The 20,598-nt window shown below is 50.5% G+C and overlaps 1 protein-coding gene across 2 annotated transcripts in view; it reads left to right on the top strand.

The window, feature by feature from the left end:
* Positions 1-20,598, top strand: part of fasn (fatty acid synthase) — a 103,417-nt gene that overhangs the window by 7,754 nt on the left and 75,065 nt on the right. For both annotated transcript variants that reach the window (XM_069168512.1, XM_069168511.1), the window contains exons 2-4: positions 16,661-16,796; positions 20,066-20,218; positions 20,320-20,493. In XM_069168512.1, coding sequence (XP_069024613.1) covers positions 16,670-16,796; positions 20,066-20,218; positions 20,320-20,493 — 454 coding nt within the window. In that variant the 5' untranslated portion in view covers positions 16,661-16,669. The remainder of the gene's footprint in view (positions 1-16,660; positions 16,797-20,065; positions 20,219-20,319; positions 20,494-20,598) is intronic.

The raw sequence follows: 20,598 nt of genomic DNA, 5'->3' as shown, positions 1-20,598 counted from the left end.
GAGGGTGTGTGAGAGGGTGTGAGAGAGTGTGTGAGGGTGTGAGAGAGGGTGTGAGCGTGTGTGAGAGTGTGTGAGGGTGTGTGAGGGTGTGTGAGGGTGTGTGAGAGGGTGTGAGGGTGTGTGAGAGTGTGTGAGGGTGTGTGAGAGTGTGTGAGGGTGTGTGAGGGTGTGAGAGAGTGTGTGAGGGTGTGTGAGGGTGTGTGAGAGGGTGTGAGGGTGTGTGAGAGGGTGTGAGAGTGTGTGAGAGGGTGTGAGGGTGTGTGTGAGTGTGTGAGAGGGTGTATATGAGTGTGTGAGGGTGTGTATGAGTGTGTGAGGGTGTGTGAGAGGGTGTGAGGGTGTGTGTGAGTGTGTGAGAGTGTGTGAGAGGGTGTGAGGGTGTGTGAGACGGTGTGAGGGTGTGTATGAGTGTGTGATGGTGTGAGACGGTGTGAGGGTGTGTATGAGTGTGTGAGGGTGTGTGAGAGTGTGTGAGGGTGTGTGAGAGGGTGTGTATGAGTGTGTGAGGGTGTGTGAGGGTGTGTGAGAGGGTGTGACGGTGTGTGAGAGTGTGAGGGTGTGTGAGAGGGTGTGAGGGTGTGTGTGAGTGTGTGAGGGTGTGTGTGAGTGTGTGAGAGGGTCTGAGGGTGTGTGAGAGGGTGTGTGACAGTGTGTGAGAGTGTGTGAGGGTGTGTGAGAGGGTGTGTGAGGGTCTGAGGGTGTGTGAGGGTCTGAGGGTGTGTGAGAGTGTGTGAGGGTCTGAGGGTGTGTGAGAGTGTGAGAGTGTGTGAGGGTGTGTGAGAGTGTGTGAGGGTGTGTGAGAGGGTGTGTGAGGGTCTGAGGGTGTGTGAGGGTGTGTGAGAGGGTGTGAGGGTGTGTGAGGGTGTGTGTGAGTGTGTGAGAGTGTGTGAGGGTGTGTGAGAGGGTGTGAGAGGGTGTGAGAGGGTGTGAGGGTGTGTGAGAGTGTGTGAGGGTGTGAGAGAGTGTGTGAGGGTGTGTGAGAGGGTGTGAGAGGGTGTGAGAGTGTGTGAGAGGGTGTGAGGGTGTGAGAGAGTGTGTGAGGGTGTGTGAGAGGGTGTGAGTGTGTGAGAGTGTGTGAGAGGGTGTGAGGGTGTGTGAGACGGTGTGAGGGTGTGTATGAGTGTGTGAGGGTGTGAGAGAGTGTGTGAGGGTGTGTGAGAGTGTGTGAGGGTGTGTGAGAGGGTGTGAGAGTGTGTGAGAGGGTGTGAGTGTGTGAGAGTGTGTGAGAGGGTGTGAGGGTGTGTGAGACGGTGTGAGGGTGTGTATGAGTGTGTGAGGGTGTGTGAGAGTGTGTGAGGGTGTGTGAGAGGGTGTGAGGGTGTGTGAGAGGGTGTGAGGGTGTGTGAGGGTGTGTGAGAGGGTGTGACGGTGTGTGAGAGGGTGTGACGGTGTGTGAGAGGGTGTGAGGGTGTGTGAGAGGGTGTGAGGGTGTGTGTGAGTGTGTGAGGGTGTGTGTGAGTGTGTGAGAGGGTCTGAGGGTGTGTGAGAGGGTGTGTGAGAGTGTGAGTGTGTGTGAGAGGGTGTGTGAGGGTCTGAGGGTGTGTGAGGGTGTGTGAGAGGGTGTGTGAGAGGGTGTGAGGGTGTGTGAGAGGGTGTGAGGGTGTGTGTGAGTGTGTGAGAGTGTGTGAGGGTGTGAGAGAGTGTGTGAGAGGGTGTGAGAGGGTGTGAGGGGGTGTGAGGGTGTGTGAGGGTGTGTGAGAGGGTGTGAGGGTGTGTGAGAGGGTGTGAGGGTGTGTGAGAGGGTGTGAGGGTGTGTGTGAGTGTGTGAGGGTGTGTATGAGTGTGTGAGAGTGTGTGAGGGTGTGTGAGGGTGTGTGAGAGTGTGTGAGAGGGTATGTGAGAGGGCGTGAGGGTGTGTGAGAGGGTGTGAGGGGTGTGTGAGAGGGTGTGAGGGTGTGTATGAGTGTGTGAGGGTGTGAGAGGGTGTGAGGGTGTGTGAGAGGGTGTGAGAGGGTGTGAGGGTGTGTGTGAGGGTGTGAGGGTGTGTATGAGTGTGAGAGTGTGTGAGGGTGTGTGAGAGTGTGTGAGAGGGTATGTGAGAGGGTGTGAGGGTGTGTGAGAGGGTGTGAGGGTGTGTGAGTGTGTGAGGGTGTGAGAGGGTGTGAGGGTGTGTGAGAGTGTGTGAGAGGGTATGTGAGGGTGTGTGAGAGGGTGTGAGAGAGTGTGTGAGGGTGTGTGAGGGTGTGTGAGAGGGTGTGACGGTGTGTGAGAGGGTGTGAGGGTGTGTGAGAGGGTGTGAGGGTGTGTGTGAGGGTGTGTGTGAGTGTGTGAGAGGGTCTGAGGGTGTGTGAGAGGGTGTGTGAGAGTGTGTGAGAGTGTGTGAGGGTGTGTGAGAGGGTGTGTGAAGGTCTGAGGGTGTGTGAGAGTGTGTGAAAGAGTGTGTGAGGGTGTGTGAGAGTGTGTGAGAGTGTGTGAGGGTGTGTGAGAGGGTGTGTGAGGGTCTGAGGGTGTGTGAGGGTGTGTGAGAGGGTGTGAGGGTGTGTGAGAGGGTGTGAGGGTGTGTGAGAGTGTGTGAGGGTGTGTGAGAGGGTGTGTGTGAGTGTGTGAGAGTGTGTGAGGGTGTGAGAGAGTGTGTGAGAGGGTGTGATGGGGTGTGAGGGTGTGTGAGGGTGTGTGAGAGGGTGTGAGGGTGTGTGAGAGGGTGTGAGGGTGTGTGAGAGGGTGTGAGAGAGTGTGTGAGGGTGTGAGAGAGGGTGTGAGCGTGTGTGAGAGTGTGTGAGGGTGTGTGAGAGGGTGTGAGGGTGTGTGTGAGGGTGTGTGAGAGTGTGTGAGGGTGTGAGAGAGTGTGTGAGGGTGTGTGAGGGTGTGTGAGAGGGTGTGAGGGTGTGTGAGAGGGTGTGAGGGTGTGTGAGAGGGTGTGAGAGTGTGTGAGAGGGTGTGAGGGTGTGTGTGAGTGTGTGAGAGGGTGTGTATGAGTGTGTGAGGGTGTGTATGAGTGTGTGAGAGGTTGTGAGGGTGTGTGAGAGGTTGTGAGGGTGTGTATGAGTGTGTGAGGGTGTGTATGAGTGTGTGAGGGTGTGTGAGAGGGTGTGAGGGAGTGTGTGAGAGTGTGTGAGAGGGTGTGAGAGGGTGTGAGGGTGTGTGAGACGGTGTGAGGGTGTGTATGAGTGTGTGATGGTGTGAGACGGTGTGAGGGTGTGTATGAGTGTGTGAGGGTGTGTGAGAGTGTGTGAGGGTGTGTGAGAGGGTGTGTATGAGTGTGTGAGGGTGTGTGAGGGTGTGTGAGAGGGTGTGACGGTGTGTGAGAGTGTGAGGGTGTGTGAGAGGGTGTGAGGGTGTGTGTGAGTGTGTGAGGGTGTGTGTGAGTGTGTGAGAGGGTCTGAGGGTGTGTGAGAGGGTGTGTGACAGTGTGTGAGAGTGTGTGAGGGTGTGTGAGAGGGTGTGTGAGGGTCTGAGGGTGTGTGAGAGTGTGTGAGGGTCTGAGGGTGTGTGAGAGTGTGAGAGTGTGTGAGGGTGTGTGAGAGTGTGTGAGGGTGTGTGAGAGGGTGTGTGAGGGTCTGAGGGTGTGTGAGGGTGTGTGAGAGGGTGTGAGGGTGTGTGTGAGTGTGTGAGAGTGTGTGAGGGTGTGTGAGAGGGTGTGAGAGGGTGTGAGGGTGTGTGAGAGTGTGTGAGGGTGTGTGAGGGTGTGAGAGAGTGTGTGAGGGTGTGTGAGAGGGTGTGAGAGTGTGTGAGAGGGTGTGAGAGAGTGTGAGAGGGTGTGAGGGTGTGAGAGAGTGTGTGAGGGTGTGTGAGACGGTGTGAGGGTGTGTATGAGTGTGTGAGGGTGTGTGAGACGGTGTGAGGGTGTGTATGAGTGTGTGAGGGTGTGTGAGAGTGTGTGAGGGTGTGTGAGAGGGTGTGTATGAGTGTGTGAGGGTGTGTGAGAGGGTGTGAGGGTGTGTGAGGGTGTGTGAGAGGGTGTGACGGTGTGTGAGAGGGTGTGACGGTGTGTGAGAGGGTGTGAGGGTGTGTGAGAGGGTGTGAGGGTGTGTGTGAGTGTGTGAGGGTGTGTGTGAGTGTGTGAGAGGGTCTGAGGGTGTGTGAGAGGGTGTGTGAGAGTGTGTGAGAGTGTGTGAGGGTGTGTGAGAGGGTGTGTGAGGGTCTGAGGGTGTGTGAGAGTGTGTGAAAGAGTGTGTGAGGGTGTGTGAGGGTCTGAGGGTGTGTGAGGGTCTGAGGGTGTGTGAGAGTGTGTGAGGGTCTGAGGGTGTGTGAGAGTGTGTGAGAGTGTGTGAGGGTGTGTGAGAGGGTGTGTGAGGGTCTGAGGGTGTGTGAGGGTGTGTGAGAGGGTGTGAGGGTGTGTGAGAGGGTGTGAGGGTGTGTGAGAGTGTGTGAGGGTGTGTGAGAGGGTGTGAGGGTGTGTGAGAGGGTGTGAGGGTGTGTATGAGTGTGTGAGGGTGTGAGAGGGTGTGAGGGTGTGTGAGAGGGTGTGAGGGTGTGAGGGTGTGTATGAGTGTGTGAGAGTGTGTGAGGGTGTGTGAGAGGGTATGTGAGAGGGTGTGAGGGTGTGTGAGAGGGTGTGAGGGTGTGTGAGTGTGTGAGGGTGTGAGAGGGTGTGAGGGTGTGTGAGAGGGTGTGTGAGGGTCTGAGGGTGTGTGAGAGGGTGTGTGAGGGTCTGAGGGTGTGTGAGAGTGTGTGAAAGAGTGTGTGAGGGTGTGTGAGAGGGTGTGTGAGGGTCTGAGGGTGTGTGAGGGTCTGAGGGTGTGTGAGAGTGTGTGAGGGTCTGAGGGTGTGTGAGAGTGTGTGAGAGTGTGTGAGGGTGTGTGAGAGGGTGTGTGAGGGTCTGAGGGTGTGTGAGGGTGTGTGAGAGGGTGTGAGGGTGTGTGAGAGGGTGTGAGGGTGTGTGAGAGGGGTGTGAGGGTGTGTGTGAGTGTGTGAGAGTGTGTGAGGGTGTGAGAGAGTGTGTGAGAGGGTGTGAGAGGGTGTGAGGGGGTGTGAGGGTGTGTGAGAGGGTGTGAGGGTGTGTGAGAGGGTGTGAGGGTGTGTGAGAGGGTGTGAGGGTGTGTGAGAGTGTGTGAGGGTGTGTGAGGGTGTGTGAGTGTGTGAGAGGGTGTGAGAGGGTGTGAGGGTGTGTATGAGTGTGTGAGGGTGTGTGAGAGGGTGTGAGGGTGTGTATGAGTGTGTGAGGGTGTGTGAGAGGGTGTGAGGGTGTGTGAGAGGGTGAGAGGGTGTGAGAGTGTGTGAGAGGGTGTGAGGGTGTGTGTGAGTGTGTGAGAGGGTGTGAGGGTGTGTGAGACGGTGTGAGGGTGTGTGAGACGGTGCGAGGGTGTGTATGAGTGTGTGAGGGTGTGTGAGAGGGTGTGTATGAGTGTGTGAGGGTGTGTGAGGGTGTGTGAGAGGGTGTGACGGTGTGTGAGAGGGTGTGACGGTGTGTGAGAGGGTGTGAGGGTGTGTGAGAGGGTGTGAGGGTGTGTGTGAGTGTGTGAGGGTGTGTGTGAGTGTGTGAGAGGGTCTGAGGGTGTGTGAGAGGGTGTGTGAGAGTGTGTGAGAGTGTGTGAGGGTGTGTGAGAGGGTGTGTGAGGGTCTGAGGGTGTGTGAGAGTGTGTGAAAGAGTGTGTGAGGGTGTGTGAGAGTGTGTGAGAGTGTGTGAGAGGGTGTGTGAGGGTCTGAGGGTGTGTGAGGGTGTGTGTGAGGGTGTGTGAGAGGGTGTGAGGGTGTGTGAGAGTGTGTGAGGGTGTGTGAGAGGGTGTGTGTGTGAGTGTGTGAGAGTGTGTGAGGGTGTGAGAGAGTGTGTGAGAGGGTGTGAGGGGGTGTGAGGGTGTGTGAGGGTGTGTGAGAGGGTGTGAGGGTGTGTGAGAGGGTGTGAGGGTGTGTGAGAGGGTGTGAGAGAGTGTGTGAGGGTGTGAGAGAGGGTGTGAGCGTGTGTGAGAGTGTGTGAGGGTGTGTGAGGGTGTGTGAGGGTGTGTGAGAGGGTGTGAGGGTGTGTGAGAGTGTGTGAGGGTGTGTGAGAGTGTGTGAGGGTGTGTGAGGGTGTGAGAGAGTGTGTGAGGGTGTGTGAGGGTGTGTGAGAGGGTGTGAGGGTGTGTGAGAGGGTGTGAGGGTGTGTGAGAGGGTGTGAGAGTGTGTGAGAGGGTGTGAGGGTGTGTGTGAGTGTGTGAGAGGGTGTATATGAGTGTGTGAGGGTGTGTATGAGTGTGTGAGGGTGTGTGAGAGGGTGTGAGGGTGTGTGTGAGTGTGTGAGAGTGTGTGAGAGGGTGTGAGGGTGTGTGAGACGGTGTGAGGGTGTGTATGAGTGTGTGATGGTGTGAGACGGTGTGAGGGTGTGTATGAGTGTGTGAGGGTGTGTGAGAGTGTGTGAGGGTGTGTGAGAGGGTGTGTATGAGTGTGTGAGGGTGTGTGAGGGTGTGTGAGAGGGTGTGACGGTGTGTGAGAGTGTGAGGGTGTGTGAGAGGGTGTGAGGGTGTGTGTGAGTGTGTGAGGGTGTGTGTGAGTGTGTGAGAGGGTCTGAGGGTGTGTGAGAGGGTGTGTGACAGTGTGTGAGAGTGTGTGAGGGTGTGTGAGAGGGTGTGTGAGGGTCTGAGGGTGTGTGAGGGTCTGAGGGTGTGTGAGAGTGTGTGAGGGTCTGAGGGTGTGTGAGAGTGTGAGAGTGTGTGAGGGTGTGTGAGAGTGTGTGAGGGTGTGTGAGAGGGTGTGTGAGGGTCTGAGGGTGTGTGAGGGTGTGTGAGAGGGTGTGAGGGTGTGTGAGGGTGTGTGTGAGTGTGTGAGAGTGTGTGAGGGTGTGTGAGAGGGTGTGAGAGGGTGTGAGAGGGTGTGAGGGTGTGTGAGAGTGTGTGAGGGTGTGAGAGAGTGTGTGAGGGTGTGTGAGAGGGTGTGAGAGGGTGTGAGAGTGTGTGAGAGGGTGTGAGGGTGTGAGAGAGTGTGTGAGGGTGTGTGAGAGGGTGTGAGTGTGTGAGAGTGTGTGAGAGGGTGTGAGGGTGTGTGAGACGGTGTGAGGGTGTGTATGAGTGTGTGAGGGTGTGAGAGAGTGTGTGAGGGTGTGTGAGAGTGTGTGAGGGTGTGTGAGAGGGTGTGAGAGTGTGTGAGAGGGTGTGAGTGTGTGAGAGTGTGTGAGAGGGTGTGAGGGTGTGTGAGACGGTGTGAGGGTGTGTATGAGTGTGTGAGGGTGTGTGAGAGTGTGTGAGGGTGTGTGAGAGGGTGTGAGGGTGTGTGAGAGGGTGTGAGGGTGTGTGAGGGTGTGTGAGAGGGTGTGACGGTGTGTGAGAGGGTGTGACGGTGTGTGAGAGGGTGTGAGGGTGTGTGAGAGGGTGTGAGGGTGTGTGTGAGTGTGTGAGGGTGTGTGTGAGTGTGTGAGAGGGTCTGAGGGTGTGTGAGAGGGTGTGTGAGAGTGTGAGTGTGTGTGAGAGGGTGTGTGAGGGTCTGAGGGTGTGTGAGGGTGTGTGAGAGGGTGTGTGAGAGGGTGTGAGGGTGTGTGAGAGGGTGTGAGGGTGTGTGTGAGTGTGTGAGAGTGTGTGAGGGTGTGAGAGAGTGTGTGAGAGGGTGTGAGAGGGTGTGAGGGGGTGTGAGGGTGTGTGAGGGTGTGTGAGAGGGTGTGAGGGTGTGTGAGAGGGTGTGAGGGTGTGTGAGAGGGTGTGAGGGTGTGTGTGAGTGTGTGAGGGTGTGTATGAGTGTGTGAGAGTGTGTGAGGGTGTGTGAGGGTGTGTGAGAGTGTGTGAGAGGGTATGTGAGAGGGCGTGAGGGTGTGTGAGAGGGTGTGAGGGTGTGTGAGAGGGTGTGAGGGTGTGTATGAGTGTGTGAGGGTGTGAGAGGGTGTGAGGGTGTGTGAGAGGGTGTGAGAGGGTGTGAGGGTGTGTGTGAGGGTGTGAGGGTGTGTATGAGTGTGAGAGTGTGTGAGGGTGTGTGAGAGTGTGTGAGAGGGTATGTGAGAGGGTGTGAGGGTGTGTGAGAGGGTGTGAGGGTGTGTGAGTGTGTGAGGGTGTGAGAGGGTGTGAGGGTGTGTGAGAGTGTGTGAGAGGGTATGTGAGGGTGTGTGAGAGGGTGTGAGAGAGTGTGTGAGGGTGTGTGAGGGTGTGTGAGAGGGTGTGACGGTGTGTGAGAGGGTGTGAGGGTGTGTGAGAGGGTGTGAGGGTGTGTGTGAGTGTGTGAGGGTGTGTGTGAGTGTGTGAGAGGGTCTGAGGGTGTGTGAGAGGGTGTGTGAGAGTGTGTGAGAGTGTGTGAGGGTGTGTGAGAGGGTGTGTGAAGGTCTGAGGGTGTGTGAGAGTGTGTGAAAGAGTGTGTGAGGGTGTGTGAGAGTGTGTGAGAGTGTGTGAGGGTGTGTGAGAGGGTGTGTGAGGGTCTGAGGGTGTGTGAGGGTGTGTGAGAGGGTGTGAGGGTGTGTGAGAGGGTGTGAGGGTGTGTGAGAGTGTGTGAGGGTGTGTGAGAGGGTGTGTGTGAGTGTGTGAGAGTGTGTGAGGGTGTGAGAGAGTGTGTGAGAGGGTGTGATGGGGTGTGAGGGTGTGTGAGGGTGTGTGAGAGGGTGTGAGGGTGTGTGAGAGGGTGTGAGGGTGTGTGAGAGGGTGTGAGAGAGTGTGTGAGGGTGTGAGAGAGGGTGTGAGCGTGTGTGAGAGTGTGTGAGGGTGTGTGAGAGGGTGTGAGGGTGTGTGTGAGGGTGTGTGAGAGTGTGTGAGGGTGTGAGAGAGTGTGTGAGGGTGTGTGAGGGTGTGTGAGAGGGTGTGAGGGTGTGTGAGAGGGTGTGAGGGTGTGTGAGAGGGTGTGAGAGTGTGTGAGAGGGTGTGAGGGTGTGTGTGAGTGTGTGAGAGGGTGTGTATGAGTGTGTGAGGGTGTGTATGAGTGTGTGAGAGGTTGTGAGGGTGTGTGAGAGGTTGTGAGGGTGTGTATGAGTGTGTGAGGGTGTGTATGAGTGTGTGAGGGTGTGTGAGAGGGTGTGAGGGAGTGTGTGAGAGTGTGTGAGAGGGTGTGAGAGGGTGTGAGGGTGTGTGAGACGGTGTGAGGGTGTGTATGAGTGTGTGATGGTGTGAGACGGTGTGAGGGTGGTGTATGAGTGTGTGAGGGTGTGTGAGAGTGTGTGAGGGTGTGTGAGAGGGTGTGTATGAGTGTGTGAGGGTGTGTGAGGGTGTGTGAGAGGGTGTGACGGTGTGTGAGAGTGTGAGGGTGTGTGAGAGGGTGTGAGGGTGTGTGTGAGTGTGTGAGGGTGTGTGTGAGTGTGTGAGAGGGTCTGAGGGTGTGTGAGAGGGTGTGTGACAGTGTGTGAGAGTGTGTGAGGGTGTGTGAGAGGGTGTGTGAGGGTCTGAGGGTGTGTGAGGGTCTGAGGGTGTGTGAGAGTGTGTGAGGGTCTGAGGGTGTGTGAGAGTGTGAGAGTGTGTGAGGGTGTGTGAGAGTGTGTGAGGGTGTGTGAGAGGGTGTGTGAGGGTCTGAGGGTGTGTGAGGGTGTGTGAGAGGGTGTGAGGGTGTGTGTGAGTGTGTGAGAGTGTGTGAGGGTGTGTGAGAGGGTGTGAGAGGGTGTGAGGGTGTGTGAGAGTGTGTGAGGGTGTGTGAGGGTGTGAGAGAGTGTGTGAGGGTGTGTGAGAGGGGTGTGAGAGTGTGTGAGAGGGTGTGAGAGAGTGTGAGAGGGTGTGAGGGTGTGAGAGAGTGTGTGAGGGTGTGTGAGACGGTGTGAGGGTGTGTATGAGTGTGTGAGGGTGTGTGAGACGGTGTGAGGGTGTGTATGAGTGTGTGAGGGTGTGTGAGAGTGTGTGAGGGTGTGTGAGAGGGTGTGTATGAGTGTGTGAGGGTGTGTGAGAGGGTGTGAGGGTGTGTGAGGGGTGTGTGAGAGGGTGTGACGGTGTGTGAGAGGGTGTGACGGTGTGTGAGAGGGTGTGAGGGGTGTGTGAGAGGGTGTGAGGGTGTGTGTGAGTGTGTGAGGGTGTGTGTGAGTGTGTGAGAGGGTCTGAGGGTGTGTGAGAGGGTGTGTGAGAGTGTGTGAGAGTGTGTGAGGGTGTGTGAGAGGGTGTGTGAGGGTCTGAGGGTGTGTGAGAGTGTGTGAAAGAGTGTGTGAGGGGTGTGTGAGGGTCTGAGGGTGTGTGAGGGTCTGAGGGTGTGTGAGAGTGTGTGAGGGTCTGAGGGTGTGTGAGAGTGTGTGAGAGTGTGTGAGGGTGTGTGAGAGGGTGTGTGAGGGTCTGAGGGTGTGTGAGGGTGTGTGAGAGGGTGTGAGGGTGTGTGAGAGGGTGTGAGGGTGTGTGAGAGTGTGTGAGGGTGTGTGAGAGGGTGTGAGGGTGTGTGTGAGTGTGTGAGGGTGTGAGAGAGTGTGTGAGAGGGTGTGAGAGGGTGTGAGGGTGTGTGAGAGGGTGTGAGGGTGTGTGAGAGTGTGTGAGGGTGTGTGAGGGTGTGTGAGGGTGTGTGAGAGGGTGTGAGGGTGTGTGAGAGGGTGTGAGGGTGTGTGAGAGTGTGTGAGGGTGTGTGAGGGGTGTGAGAGAGTGTGTGAGGGTGTGTGAGGGTGTGTGAGAGGGTGTGAGGGTGTGTGAGAGGGTGTGAGGGTGTGTGAGAGGGTGTGAGAGTGTGTGAGAGGGTGTGAGGGTGTGTGTGAGTGTGTGAGAGGGTGTGTATGAGTGTGAGAGGGTGTGTATGAGTGTGTGAGGGTGTGTATGAGTGTGTGAGAGGTTGTGAGGGTGTGTGAGATGGTGTGAGGGTGTGTATGAGTGTGTGAGGGTGTGTATGAGTGTGTGAGGGTGTGTGAGAGGGTGTGAGGGTGTGTGTGAGTGTGTGAGAGTGTGTGAGAGGGTGTGAGAGGGTGTGAGGGTGTGTGAGACGGTGTGAGGGTGTGTATGAGTGTGTGATGGTGTGAGACGGTGTGAGGGTGTGTATGAGTGTGTGAGGGTGTGTGAGAGTGTGTGAGGGTGTGTGAGAGGGTGTGTATGAGTGTGTGAGGGTGTGTGAGAGGGTGTGTGACAGTGTGTGAGAGTGTGTGAGGGTGTGTGAGAGGGTGTGTGAGGGTCTGAGGGTGTGTGAGGGTCTGAGGGTGTGTGAGAGTGTGAGAGTGTGTGAGGGTGTGTGAGAGTGTGTGAGGGTGTGTGAGAGGGTGTGTGAGGGTCTGAGGGTGTGTGAGGGTGTGTGAGAGGGTGTGAGGGTGTGTGAGGGTGTGTGTGAGTGTGTGAGAGTGTGTGAGGGTGTGTGAGATGGTGTGAGAGGGTGTGAGAGGGTGTGAGGGTGTGTGAGAGTGTGTGAGGGTGTGTGAGGGTGTGAGAGAGTGTGTGAGAGGGTGTGAGAGGGTGTGAGAGTGTGTGAGAGGGTGTGAGGGTGTGAGAGAGTGTGAGAGGGTGTGAGGGTGTGAGAGAGTGTGTGAGGGTGTGTGAGAGGGTGTGAGTGTGTGAGAGGGTGTGAGGGTGTGTGAGAGGGTGTGAGGGTGTGTGAGAGGGTGTGTATGAGTGTGTGAGGGTGTGTGAGAGGGTGTGAGGGTGTGTGAGAGGGTGTGAGGGTGTGTGTGAGTGTGTGAGAGGGTGTGAGGGTGTGTGTGAGTGTGTGAGAGGGTCTGAGGGTGTGTGAGAGGGTGTGTGAGAGTGTGTGAGAGTGAGTGAGGGTGTGTGAGAGGGTGTGTGAGGGTCTGAGGGTGTGTGAGAGGGTGTGAGGGTGTGTGAGGGTCTGAGGGTGTGTGAGAGTGTGTGAGGGTGTGTGTGAGGGTCTGAGGGTGTGTGAGAGTGTGTGAGAGTGTGTGAGAGGGTGTGATGGTGTGTGAGTGTGTGAGGGTGTGTGTGAGTGTGTGAGAGTGTGTGAGGGTGTGTGAGAGTGTGTGAGGGTGTGTGAGAGGGTGTGAGGGTGTGTGTGAGTGTGTGAGAGTGTGTGAGGGTGTGTGAGAGTGTGTGAGGGTGTGTGAGAGGGTGTGAGGGTGTGTGTGAGTGTGTGAGAGGGTCTGAGGGTGTGTGAGGTTGTGTGAAAGAGTGTGTGTGGGAGGGTGTGAGAGTGTGTTAGGGTGTGTGAGAGGGTGTGAGGATGAGTGTGTGTGTGAGGGTGTGTGTGAGTGTGAGGCTGCTGACAGGCTGTAATGTATAGCAGCTCTGTCCAAGGTGCTGCTTCATCATTGGATGAAGCGTCTGGACCTACTGACACAGAAACTCTGACCTAAAAAAAACAGAACAAAGACCACACACACACACACACACACACACACACACACACACACACACACACACACACACACACAACAACACACACACACACACACACACACACACACACACACAGTCTCTCTCATGGTCTCTCAGCAGACTCCATTGTCTGGTGCTCTGTCATGCGTGAACAAAGAGGCTTATCACCAGAGCTGCCAGTCAACCATTACACACGCTTCAGTACTGAAACATGTTCACAGTGAATTCATCATTTCAACCCACAGCAACCTTGGTGAAGGTTTACACACCTTCTTCTACTCCTTTTCTCTGGTTAAGACTTTCTAAACATCCGCTGGTTCGCGCTCGGCTGGTCCACCAAATGTGACAGAACACAACTGGATCGAAGCTGCAGATGCTGCAGCCTGGTGGAAGATGTTATCAGTTCTGTTCGTTAAGAGAGTTTTCCTTCCTTCATTTGGAAGCTTCTTCTGTTGAAAGAGAGTTTTTCCTTCTGTTGGAAGTTTCTTCTGTTAAAAGAGAGTTTTTCCTTCTGTTGGAAGTTTCTTCTGTTAAAAGAGAGTTTTTCCTTCCTTCATTTGGAAGTTTCTTCTGTTGAAAGAGAGTTTTTCCTTCTGTTGGAGGTTTCTTCTCTTAAAAGAGAGTTTTTCCTTCTGTTGGAAGTTTCTTCTGTTAAAAGAGAGTTTTTCCTTCTGTTGGAGGTTTCTTCTCTTAAAAGAGAGTTTTTCCTTCTGTTGGAAGTTTCTTCTGTTAAAAGAGAGTTTTTCCTTCCTTCATTTGGAAGATTCTTCTGTTGAAAGAGAGTTGTTCCTTCTGTTGGAAGTTTCTTCTCTTAAAAGAGAGTTTTCCCTTCTGTTGGAGGTTTCTACTCTTAAAAGAGAGTTTTTCCTTCCTTCATTTGGAAGTTTCTTCTGTTGAAAGAGAGTTTTTCCTTCTGTTGGAGGTTTCTTCTCTTAAAAGAGAGTTTTTCCTTCCTTCTGTTGGAGGTTTCTTCTGTTAAAAGAGAGTTTTTCCTTCCTTCTGTTGGAGGTTTCTTCTCTTAAAAGAGAGTTTTTCCTTCCTTCTGTTGGAGGTTTCTTCTGTTAAAAGAGCGTTTTTCCTTCTGTTGGAGGTTTCTTCTATTAAAAGAGAGTTTTTCCTTCTGTTGGAAGTTTCTTCTGTTAAAAGAGCATTTTTCTGTCTGTTGGAGGTTTCTTCTGTTAAAAGAGCGTTTTTCCTTCCTTCTGTTGGAGGTTTCTTCTGTTAAAAGAGAGTTTGTCCTTCTGTTGGAGGTTTCTTCTCTTAAAAGAGAGTTTTTCCTTCTGTTGGAGGTTTCTTCTGTTAAAAAAGCGTTTTTCCCTTCTGTTGGAGGTTTCTTCTGTTAAAAAAGAGTTTTTCCTTCCTTCTGTTGGAGGTTTCTTGTCTTAAAAGATTGTTTTTCCTTCCTTCTGTTGGAAGTTTCTTCTTGTTAAAAGATAATTTTTCCTTCCTTCTGTTGGAGGTTTCTTCTGTTAAAAGAGAGTTTTTCCTTCCTTCTGTTGGAGGTTTCTTCTCTTAAAAGAGAGTTTTTCCTTCCTTCTGTTGGAGGTTTCTTCTCTTAAAAGAGCGTTTTTCCTTCTGTTGGAGGTTTCTTCTGTTAAAAGAGCGTTTTTCCTTCTGTTGGAGGTTTCTTCTGTTAAAAGAGAGTTTTTCCTTCTGTTGGAGGTTTCTTCTGTTAAAAGAGAGTTTTTCCTTCCTTCTGTTGGAGGTTTCTTCTGTTAAAAGAGAGTTTTTCCTTCTGTTGGAGGTTTCTTCTCTTAAAAGAGAGTTTTTCCTTCCTTCTGTTGGAAGTTTCTTCTTTTAAAAGAGAGTTTTTCCTTCCTTCTGTTGGAGGTTTCTTCTCTTAAAAGAGAGTTTTTCCTTCCTTCTGTTGGAGGTTTCTTCTGTTAAAAGAGCGTTTTTCCCTTCTGTTGGAGGTTTCTTCTGTTAAAAAAGAGTTTTTCCTTCCTTCTGTTGGAGGTTTCTTGTCTTAAAAGATTGTTTTTCCTTCCTTCTGTTGGAAGTTTCTTCTTGTTAAAAGATAATTTTTCCTTCCTTCTGTTGGAAGTTTCTTCTGTTAAAAGAGAGTTTTTCCTTCTTTCTGTCGGAGGTTTCTTCTGTTAAAAGAGTTTTTCCTTCCTTCTGTTGGAAGTTTCTTCTGTTAAAAGAGAGTTTTTCCTTCTGTTGGAGGTTTCTTTTCTTAAAAGAGAGTTTTTCCTTTCTTTGGTTGGAAGTTTCTTCCTGTTAAAAGATATTTTTTTTCCTTCCTTCTGTTGGAAGTTTCTTCTGTTAAAGAGAGTTTTCTCCTTCCTTCATTTGGAAGTTTCTTCTGTTGAAAGAGAGTTTTTCCTTCTGTTGGAGGTTTCTTCTGTTAAAAGAGAGTTTTTCCTTCCTTCATTTGGAAGTTTCTTCTGTTGAGAGTTTTTCCTTCTGTTGGAAGTTTCTTCTCTTAAAAGAGAGTTTTTCCTTCCTTCTGTTGGAGGTTTCTTCTGTTAAAAGAGAGTTTTTCCTTCTGTTGGAAGTTTCTTCTGTTAAAAGAGCATTTTTCTGTCTGTTGGAGGTTTCTTCTGTTAAAAGAGCGTTTTTCCTTCTGTTGGAGGTTTCTTCTGTTAAAAGAGTTTTTCCTTCCTTCTGTTGGAGGTTTCTTCTGTGAAAAGAGCGTTTTTCCTTCTGTTGGAGGTTTCTTCTGTGAAAAGAGCGTTTTTCCTTCTGTTGGAGGTTTCTTCTGTTGAAAGAGAGTTTTTCCTTCCTTCATTTGGAAGTTTCTTCTGTTGAAAGAGAGTTTTTCCTTCCTTCATTTGGAAGTTTCTTCTGTTGAAAGAGAGTTTTTCCTTCCTTCATTTGGAAGTTTCTTTTGTTGAAAGAGAGTTTTTCCTTCTGTTGGAGGTTTCTTCTCTTAAAAAAGAGTTTTTCCTTCCTTCTGTTGGAGGTTTCTTCTGTTAAAAGAGAGTTTTTCCTTCTGTTGGAGGTTTCTTCTCTTAAAAGAGAGTTTTTCCTTCTGTTGGAGGTTTCTTCTGTTAAAAGAGCGTTTTCCCTTCTGTTGGAGGTTTCTTCTGTTAAAAAAGAGTTTTTCCTTCCTTCTGTTGGAGGTTTCTTGTCTTAAAAGATTGTTTTTCCTTCCTTCTGTTGGAAGTTTCTTCTTGTTAAAAGATAATTTTTCCTTCCTTCTGTTGGAAGTTTCTTCTGTTAAAAGAGAGTTTTTCCTTCTTTCTGTCGGAGGTTTCTTCTGTTAAAAGAGAGTTTTTCCTTCCTTCTGTTGGAAGTTTCTTCTGTTAAAAGAGAGTTTTTCCTTCTGTTGGAGGTTTCTTTTCTTAAAAGAGAGTTTTTCCTTTCTTTGGTTGGAAGTTTCTTCCTGTTAAAAGATATTTTTTTTCCTTCCTTCTGTTGGAAGTTTCTTCTGTTAAAGAGAGTTTTCTCCTTCCTTCATTTGGAAGTTTCTTCTGTTGAAAGAGAGTTTTTCCTTCTGTTGGAGGTTTCTTCTGTTAAAAGAGAGTTTTTCCTTCCTTCATTTGGAAGTTTCTTCTGTTGAGAGTTTTTCCTTCTGTTGGAAGTTTCTTCTCTTAAAAGAGAGTTTTTCCTTCCTTCTGTTGGAGGTTTCTTCTGTTAAAAGAGAGTTTTTCCTTCTGTTGGAAGTTTCTTCTGTTAAAAGAGCATTTTTCTGTCTGTTGGAGGTTTCTTCTGTTAAAAGAGCGTTTTTCCTTCTGTTGGAGGTTTCTTCTGTTAAAAGAGTTTTTCCTTCCTTCTGTTGGAGGTTTCTTCTGTGAAAAGAGCGTTTTTGCTTCTGTTGGAAGTTTCTTCCTGTTAAAAGATATTTTTTTTCCTTCCTTCTGTTGGAAGTTTCTTCCTGTTAAAAAAGAGTTTTTCCTTCCTTCTGTTGGAAGTTTCTTCTGTTAAAGAGAGTTTTCTCCTTCCTTCATTTGGAAGTTTCTTCTGTTGAAAGAGAGTTTTTCCTTCTGTTGGAGGTTTCTTCTCTTAAAAGAGAGTTTTTCCTTCCTTCTGTTGGAGGTTTCTTCTGTTGAAAGAGAGTTTTTCCTTCTGTTGGAGGTTTCTTCTGTTAAAAGAGAGTTTTTCCTTCCTTCTGTTGGAAGTTTCTTCTGTTAAAAGAGAGTTTTTCCTTCTGTTGGAGGTTTCTTCTGTTAAAAGACAGTTTTTCTTTCCTTCTGATGGAAGTTTCTTCCTGTTAAAAGAGTTTTTCTTCCCTCTGTTGGAGGTTTTTCTCCCTTTTTAAAGAGGAGTTTTGTTTTTTTTACCCTCGTGGCTTCTGTGGGAATTGTTTAATTATTGGGTTTCTCTGTATAATGTCATAATGTTCCGTTGTAACAATTAACTTTACTGTGTTAAGTGCCATGAAACAACCTGTGTTGTGAATTGGCGGTGTGTAATTAAAATTTAGCGTCTTCTGAGCATGCTGGAGAGTGTAATATTTTGTTTTTGGTTAGATATTGTATAAATGTGCACTGATGGAAGAGTCTGACTGGAGCAGAGGGTCCGTCGGATTTCCGGCCCAGTGCTGATTATTATTATTATAGAGTCTTGCCTGGTTGGATTGAGGACTCAATGGATCAGCCAACTGTATCACAGTCATGTTGTGTTTAAAATGTGGATTTAGACAAAGAATTCATCACTGATTGGTTCCTCTCTGTCTGTGTTCACAGTGATCCAGAATGGATGAGATTGTCATAGCCGGGATATCGGGCCGTTTGCCGGAGTCCAGTAACCTGGAGGAATTCTGGGAAAACCTCATCAACGGTGTGGACATGGTGACAGAGGACGACCGGCGGTGGAAACCAGGTGAGACCTCACAGGACGCTCGGTTTCATTCGTGGGACATTTCTTCAGTTGGTTTTTTTGTAAAACAAAATATTTATATTTGATTTCAAATACAACATAACTGGGCAGCTGAATGGTTTGTACTGCCGCCCCACAACAAGATGGTTCTGGTTCTCTCCGGGTGCTCTGACTTCCTCCCAAAGTCCAAAGACATGCCTGTTTGGTTGATTAGTGATTGTAAATGGGCGATATGTGTGACTGTTGGCCCTGTGAAGGGATGGTGACCCTTCCTCGGTGGACCGCAACGTCAGCTGGGATAAAGTGGGTTTCATCTGTACCTGCTTATACGAGAATGGGTTAAAAGTTCTGAGATGGTTCCAGAGCAGGGGAAGACTGCCACCTTCACGAGGAAGTATTCACAGTGTCGTCTCGATCAACATCAGCACTGAATTCCTCACGTTAACGTGACCACTGGTACGTGAACATCTGTGATGTCACCGTGGAAACCTGAAACTGTAGCAGAGAAACATCAGATTTTGGGTCAAACTGTGTAAACGGTCAGTAGAGGCCCTTGAAAGTCTTCAGAAAGTCTACGGCGATGAAGCGATGAGCCGGGCGAGGTGTTCTGATGACATCACGTTTCAAGAGGGGTGGAGCTTCACTGTCTGAGACCGAAGAAGGCGTCAGGTCAGGAGACACCAGCTGGGTTTTCAGAGTCAGACCGTCAACACTGAGTTCTACTGGGACCTTCTGAGGAGAACATTCACTGTGGACCACCTGAACTGTGTCGCCATGGCAACAGGCTTCTCCAACATGACAACACACGTTGAAAAGGGGCGTGTTGAAGATCTTGTTCCCCAAAATCTGTTGTTTCTCTGCTCCAGTTTCAGGTTTCCACGGTGACGTCACGAATGTTTACGTACCAGCGGTCACGTTAACGTGTGGAACTCATGATGTTGAACTCTGAATACTTCCTCATGAAGGTTGTTGGTCCTCCGTGTGCATCACAGACTCTCCGAACTGTTTCATAGCTCCTTGTATAATAGACAGTTTGATTATATAACTTTATCATAATAAGTGATCCTCATTCTAACCATTTTTTTTATTCAACATATTGGGAAATACATTGAGATCAAATAAGTGTTTCCTGCTCTGTTAAAGAAAAATGTATTCCTGATTTTGTTGTTTGGGGCCTCTTTAACGATCTGCTCATGAATCCCCACGGCTGATGTGAGCCTCTTTCCTGCACTGAGCGGTGTGAGAGGGTGAACATGGATTTAAACATGTTTAAAGATGTACATGTCTCAGAGCTGAAGGGGGAACAGTCCTGCCAGAATCACCTCCACGCATGTTAAAGCTCTTTCATTTCCATAAATCAATATTTAAAAGGACAAGGTGTGCTGCAGGTTGTGTATTTATTCCCTGATGTCCTCTGAGGCTTCAGGGTGGATCCTCGTCCTGTCGGTCTCCCTGATGAGACTCTCTGTCTGTCCTGATGATGACATCCTTCCACTTTCCCCCTGAGGGTTTAGGTCATCACCTGATTATCTGTGCAGACAGCCTGTAACTTCTCTGTAATAACATTTTTAGATGTAAAAATGTAGTTCGTAACCGTCATGTAACAAACAGCAGGTCGATGTCCCGGTCTCCACCTCCTGTGTCTGATTGGCCGATGCAGCTTCTTACTGGATGACGGCTGCAAAGTTGAACCACGTTCACCTTTTTCACTGGACAACTGTGCCGGACTGGCGTCCGTCCAACAACTGAAGGGACGGACGTGTTTCTGTCTCATGGGTCTCAGCATGTCTCCTGCTTCCCTCCGTCCTGCTCTGGTCTTTCCTTTATGTTTTAAATTTTTTTTCTCCCTCTGCTCTCTGCTGTTTCCAATCCTTTGTCGTTTTCTTTTTTTTCTCCCGGGTTTGAATAAAAGAGAGGTTTGTCATCACCTGGCAACCAGCTGGACCTCTCAGTCCTGAGCTGAAAGGAGCTGAAGCTGCTGAGAGCGCACACACACCAGCTTCATGGGAGAGGAGGAGGGAGGACAGAGAGGAGGGAGGAAGAGGAGGAAGAGGAGGAAGAGGAGGGAGGACAGAGAGGGAGAGGACGGAGGACAGAGAGGGAGAGGAGGGGAGAGGACGGAGGACGGAGGACAGAGAGGGAGAGGAGGGGAGAGGACGGAGGACAGAGAGGGAGAGGAGGGGAGAGGACAAAGCAGTCGTAGGGTCCTCAGGAAATAATACTAAATCCCAGCCGTGGTCTGTCTGAGGACTCAGCTGGTTCTGTCCACCGTCTGGAGACGTAACTGGATCATGCTGACAGACGGTTTGTCTCTTCAGGTTCTCTTCTTATTGATTTGTACAGCAGAAGAAACTGAACGGTTTCAGTGAACAACTTCCTGTTTGTGTGCAGTCGGTTCACAGAACAAGAACTCTGATGTCTGATGACAACAGTTAAATAAAGTTTAGAAAGAGTTGAATATTCCTATTTGATGTCTCTGTATTCAGAGGAAACTGCTCAAACCAACGCGATTAAGTACACAAACTTATTCCCAAAATATCACAAATTATGTTGCTTTCTGTTTGATACAACCATCAGTGATGTCATCATCCATCAGTGATGTCATCGTTGGTTTGTGAACGTTATGAATCCTCCAGTTCAGATTCTGTCCGTCACCATCTTGTTAGTTCGGAGCGGTTTGGAGCAGGAAGTGACCATATTTGGACGAGCTGGGGGAGGAGCCAGCGGTGGATCTGACCGATCTGATCGGAAACCTGACGATACTACGTCCCGCCCACCGATAGCTGTAACCTGACTGCAACACAGGCCTGTCAATCAAACAGACACGCCCCCAAAAACAGGTCTTCTTGAATCTTCTTTTCTAATGAATGAGGGATTATTTTCAGATGGACCTCCAGAAAACTAATAAGAAGGAGTGACTTTAGCTAACAACACCGAGATAACTGATGGACACATTTTATTCACTTTGGATTTGATGAGAGAAGTTGAATGGGAGTCTATGGAGCCGGAGGCTTTTTGGAGCCGACCTCTAGTGGCACTCGCTGGTATTGCAGCTGAAGACACTTCTGAATCAGAACCATTTTACAGACCTGAAGCTACGAACTCTTTTAGAAACAGTCTCGTCATCTCAACCTGCTGGATCTCTTCTTTCCTTCTCGTATTAAATTATGTCATGTTTTTTGGTCACATGACATAAACTCTGTACCCTGAACTTCCTGTTTGAAGAGTTATTTACATTTTTAATTACAGTGCTCTCCTCTTCTGTCCTCCAGGTCTGTATGGTCTTCCGAAGAGGAACGGGAAGCTGAAGGACATCAGTCACTTCGACGCTGCCTTCTTCGGGGTCCACCCCAAACAGGCCAACACCATGGACCCCCAGCTGCGCCTCATGCTGGAGATCACCTACGAGGCCATCGTGGATGGAGGTGAGGAGGCTGGGTCAAACTGAAAGTTATATTCTATATTTAAACAGTGATGAGGGGTCTGATGGTGAAACTGGTTAAATCACTGAAACACTGTGATGCAGGTCTGAACCCGGCCGCGCTGCGCGGCAGTAAAACGGGCGTCTACATCGGGGTGAGCGGCTCGGAGGCCGGCGAGGCCTTCAGCAGAGATCCAGAGGAGCTGCTGGGATACAGCATGACGGGCTGCCAGAGAGCCATGCTGGCTAACAGACTGTCCTACTTCTTTGACTTCAGTGGTATGAACACACACACACACACACACACACACACACACACACACACACACACACACAGTCACACGCACGCACGCACTCGCTCACACACACACACGCACGCACGCA

The sequence above is a fragment of the Embiotoca jacksoni genome, unplaced genomic scaffold (genome assembly GCF_022577435.1).
Source record: "Embiotoca jacksoni isolate LCO1_2020_lvr unplaced genomic scaffold, fEmbJac1.0.p SCAF_40, whole genome shotgun sequence".
NCBI lineage: Eukaryota > Metazoa > Chordata > Actinopteri > Embiotocidae > Embiotoca > Embiotoca jacksoni.
The sequence above is the reverse complement of the archived record's forward strand: the minus strand, read 5'-3'. Positions and strand labels throughout refer to the sequence as shown.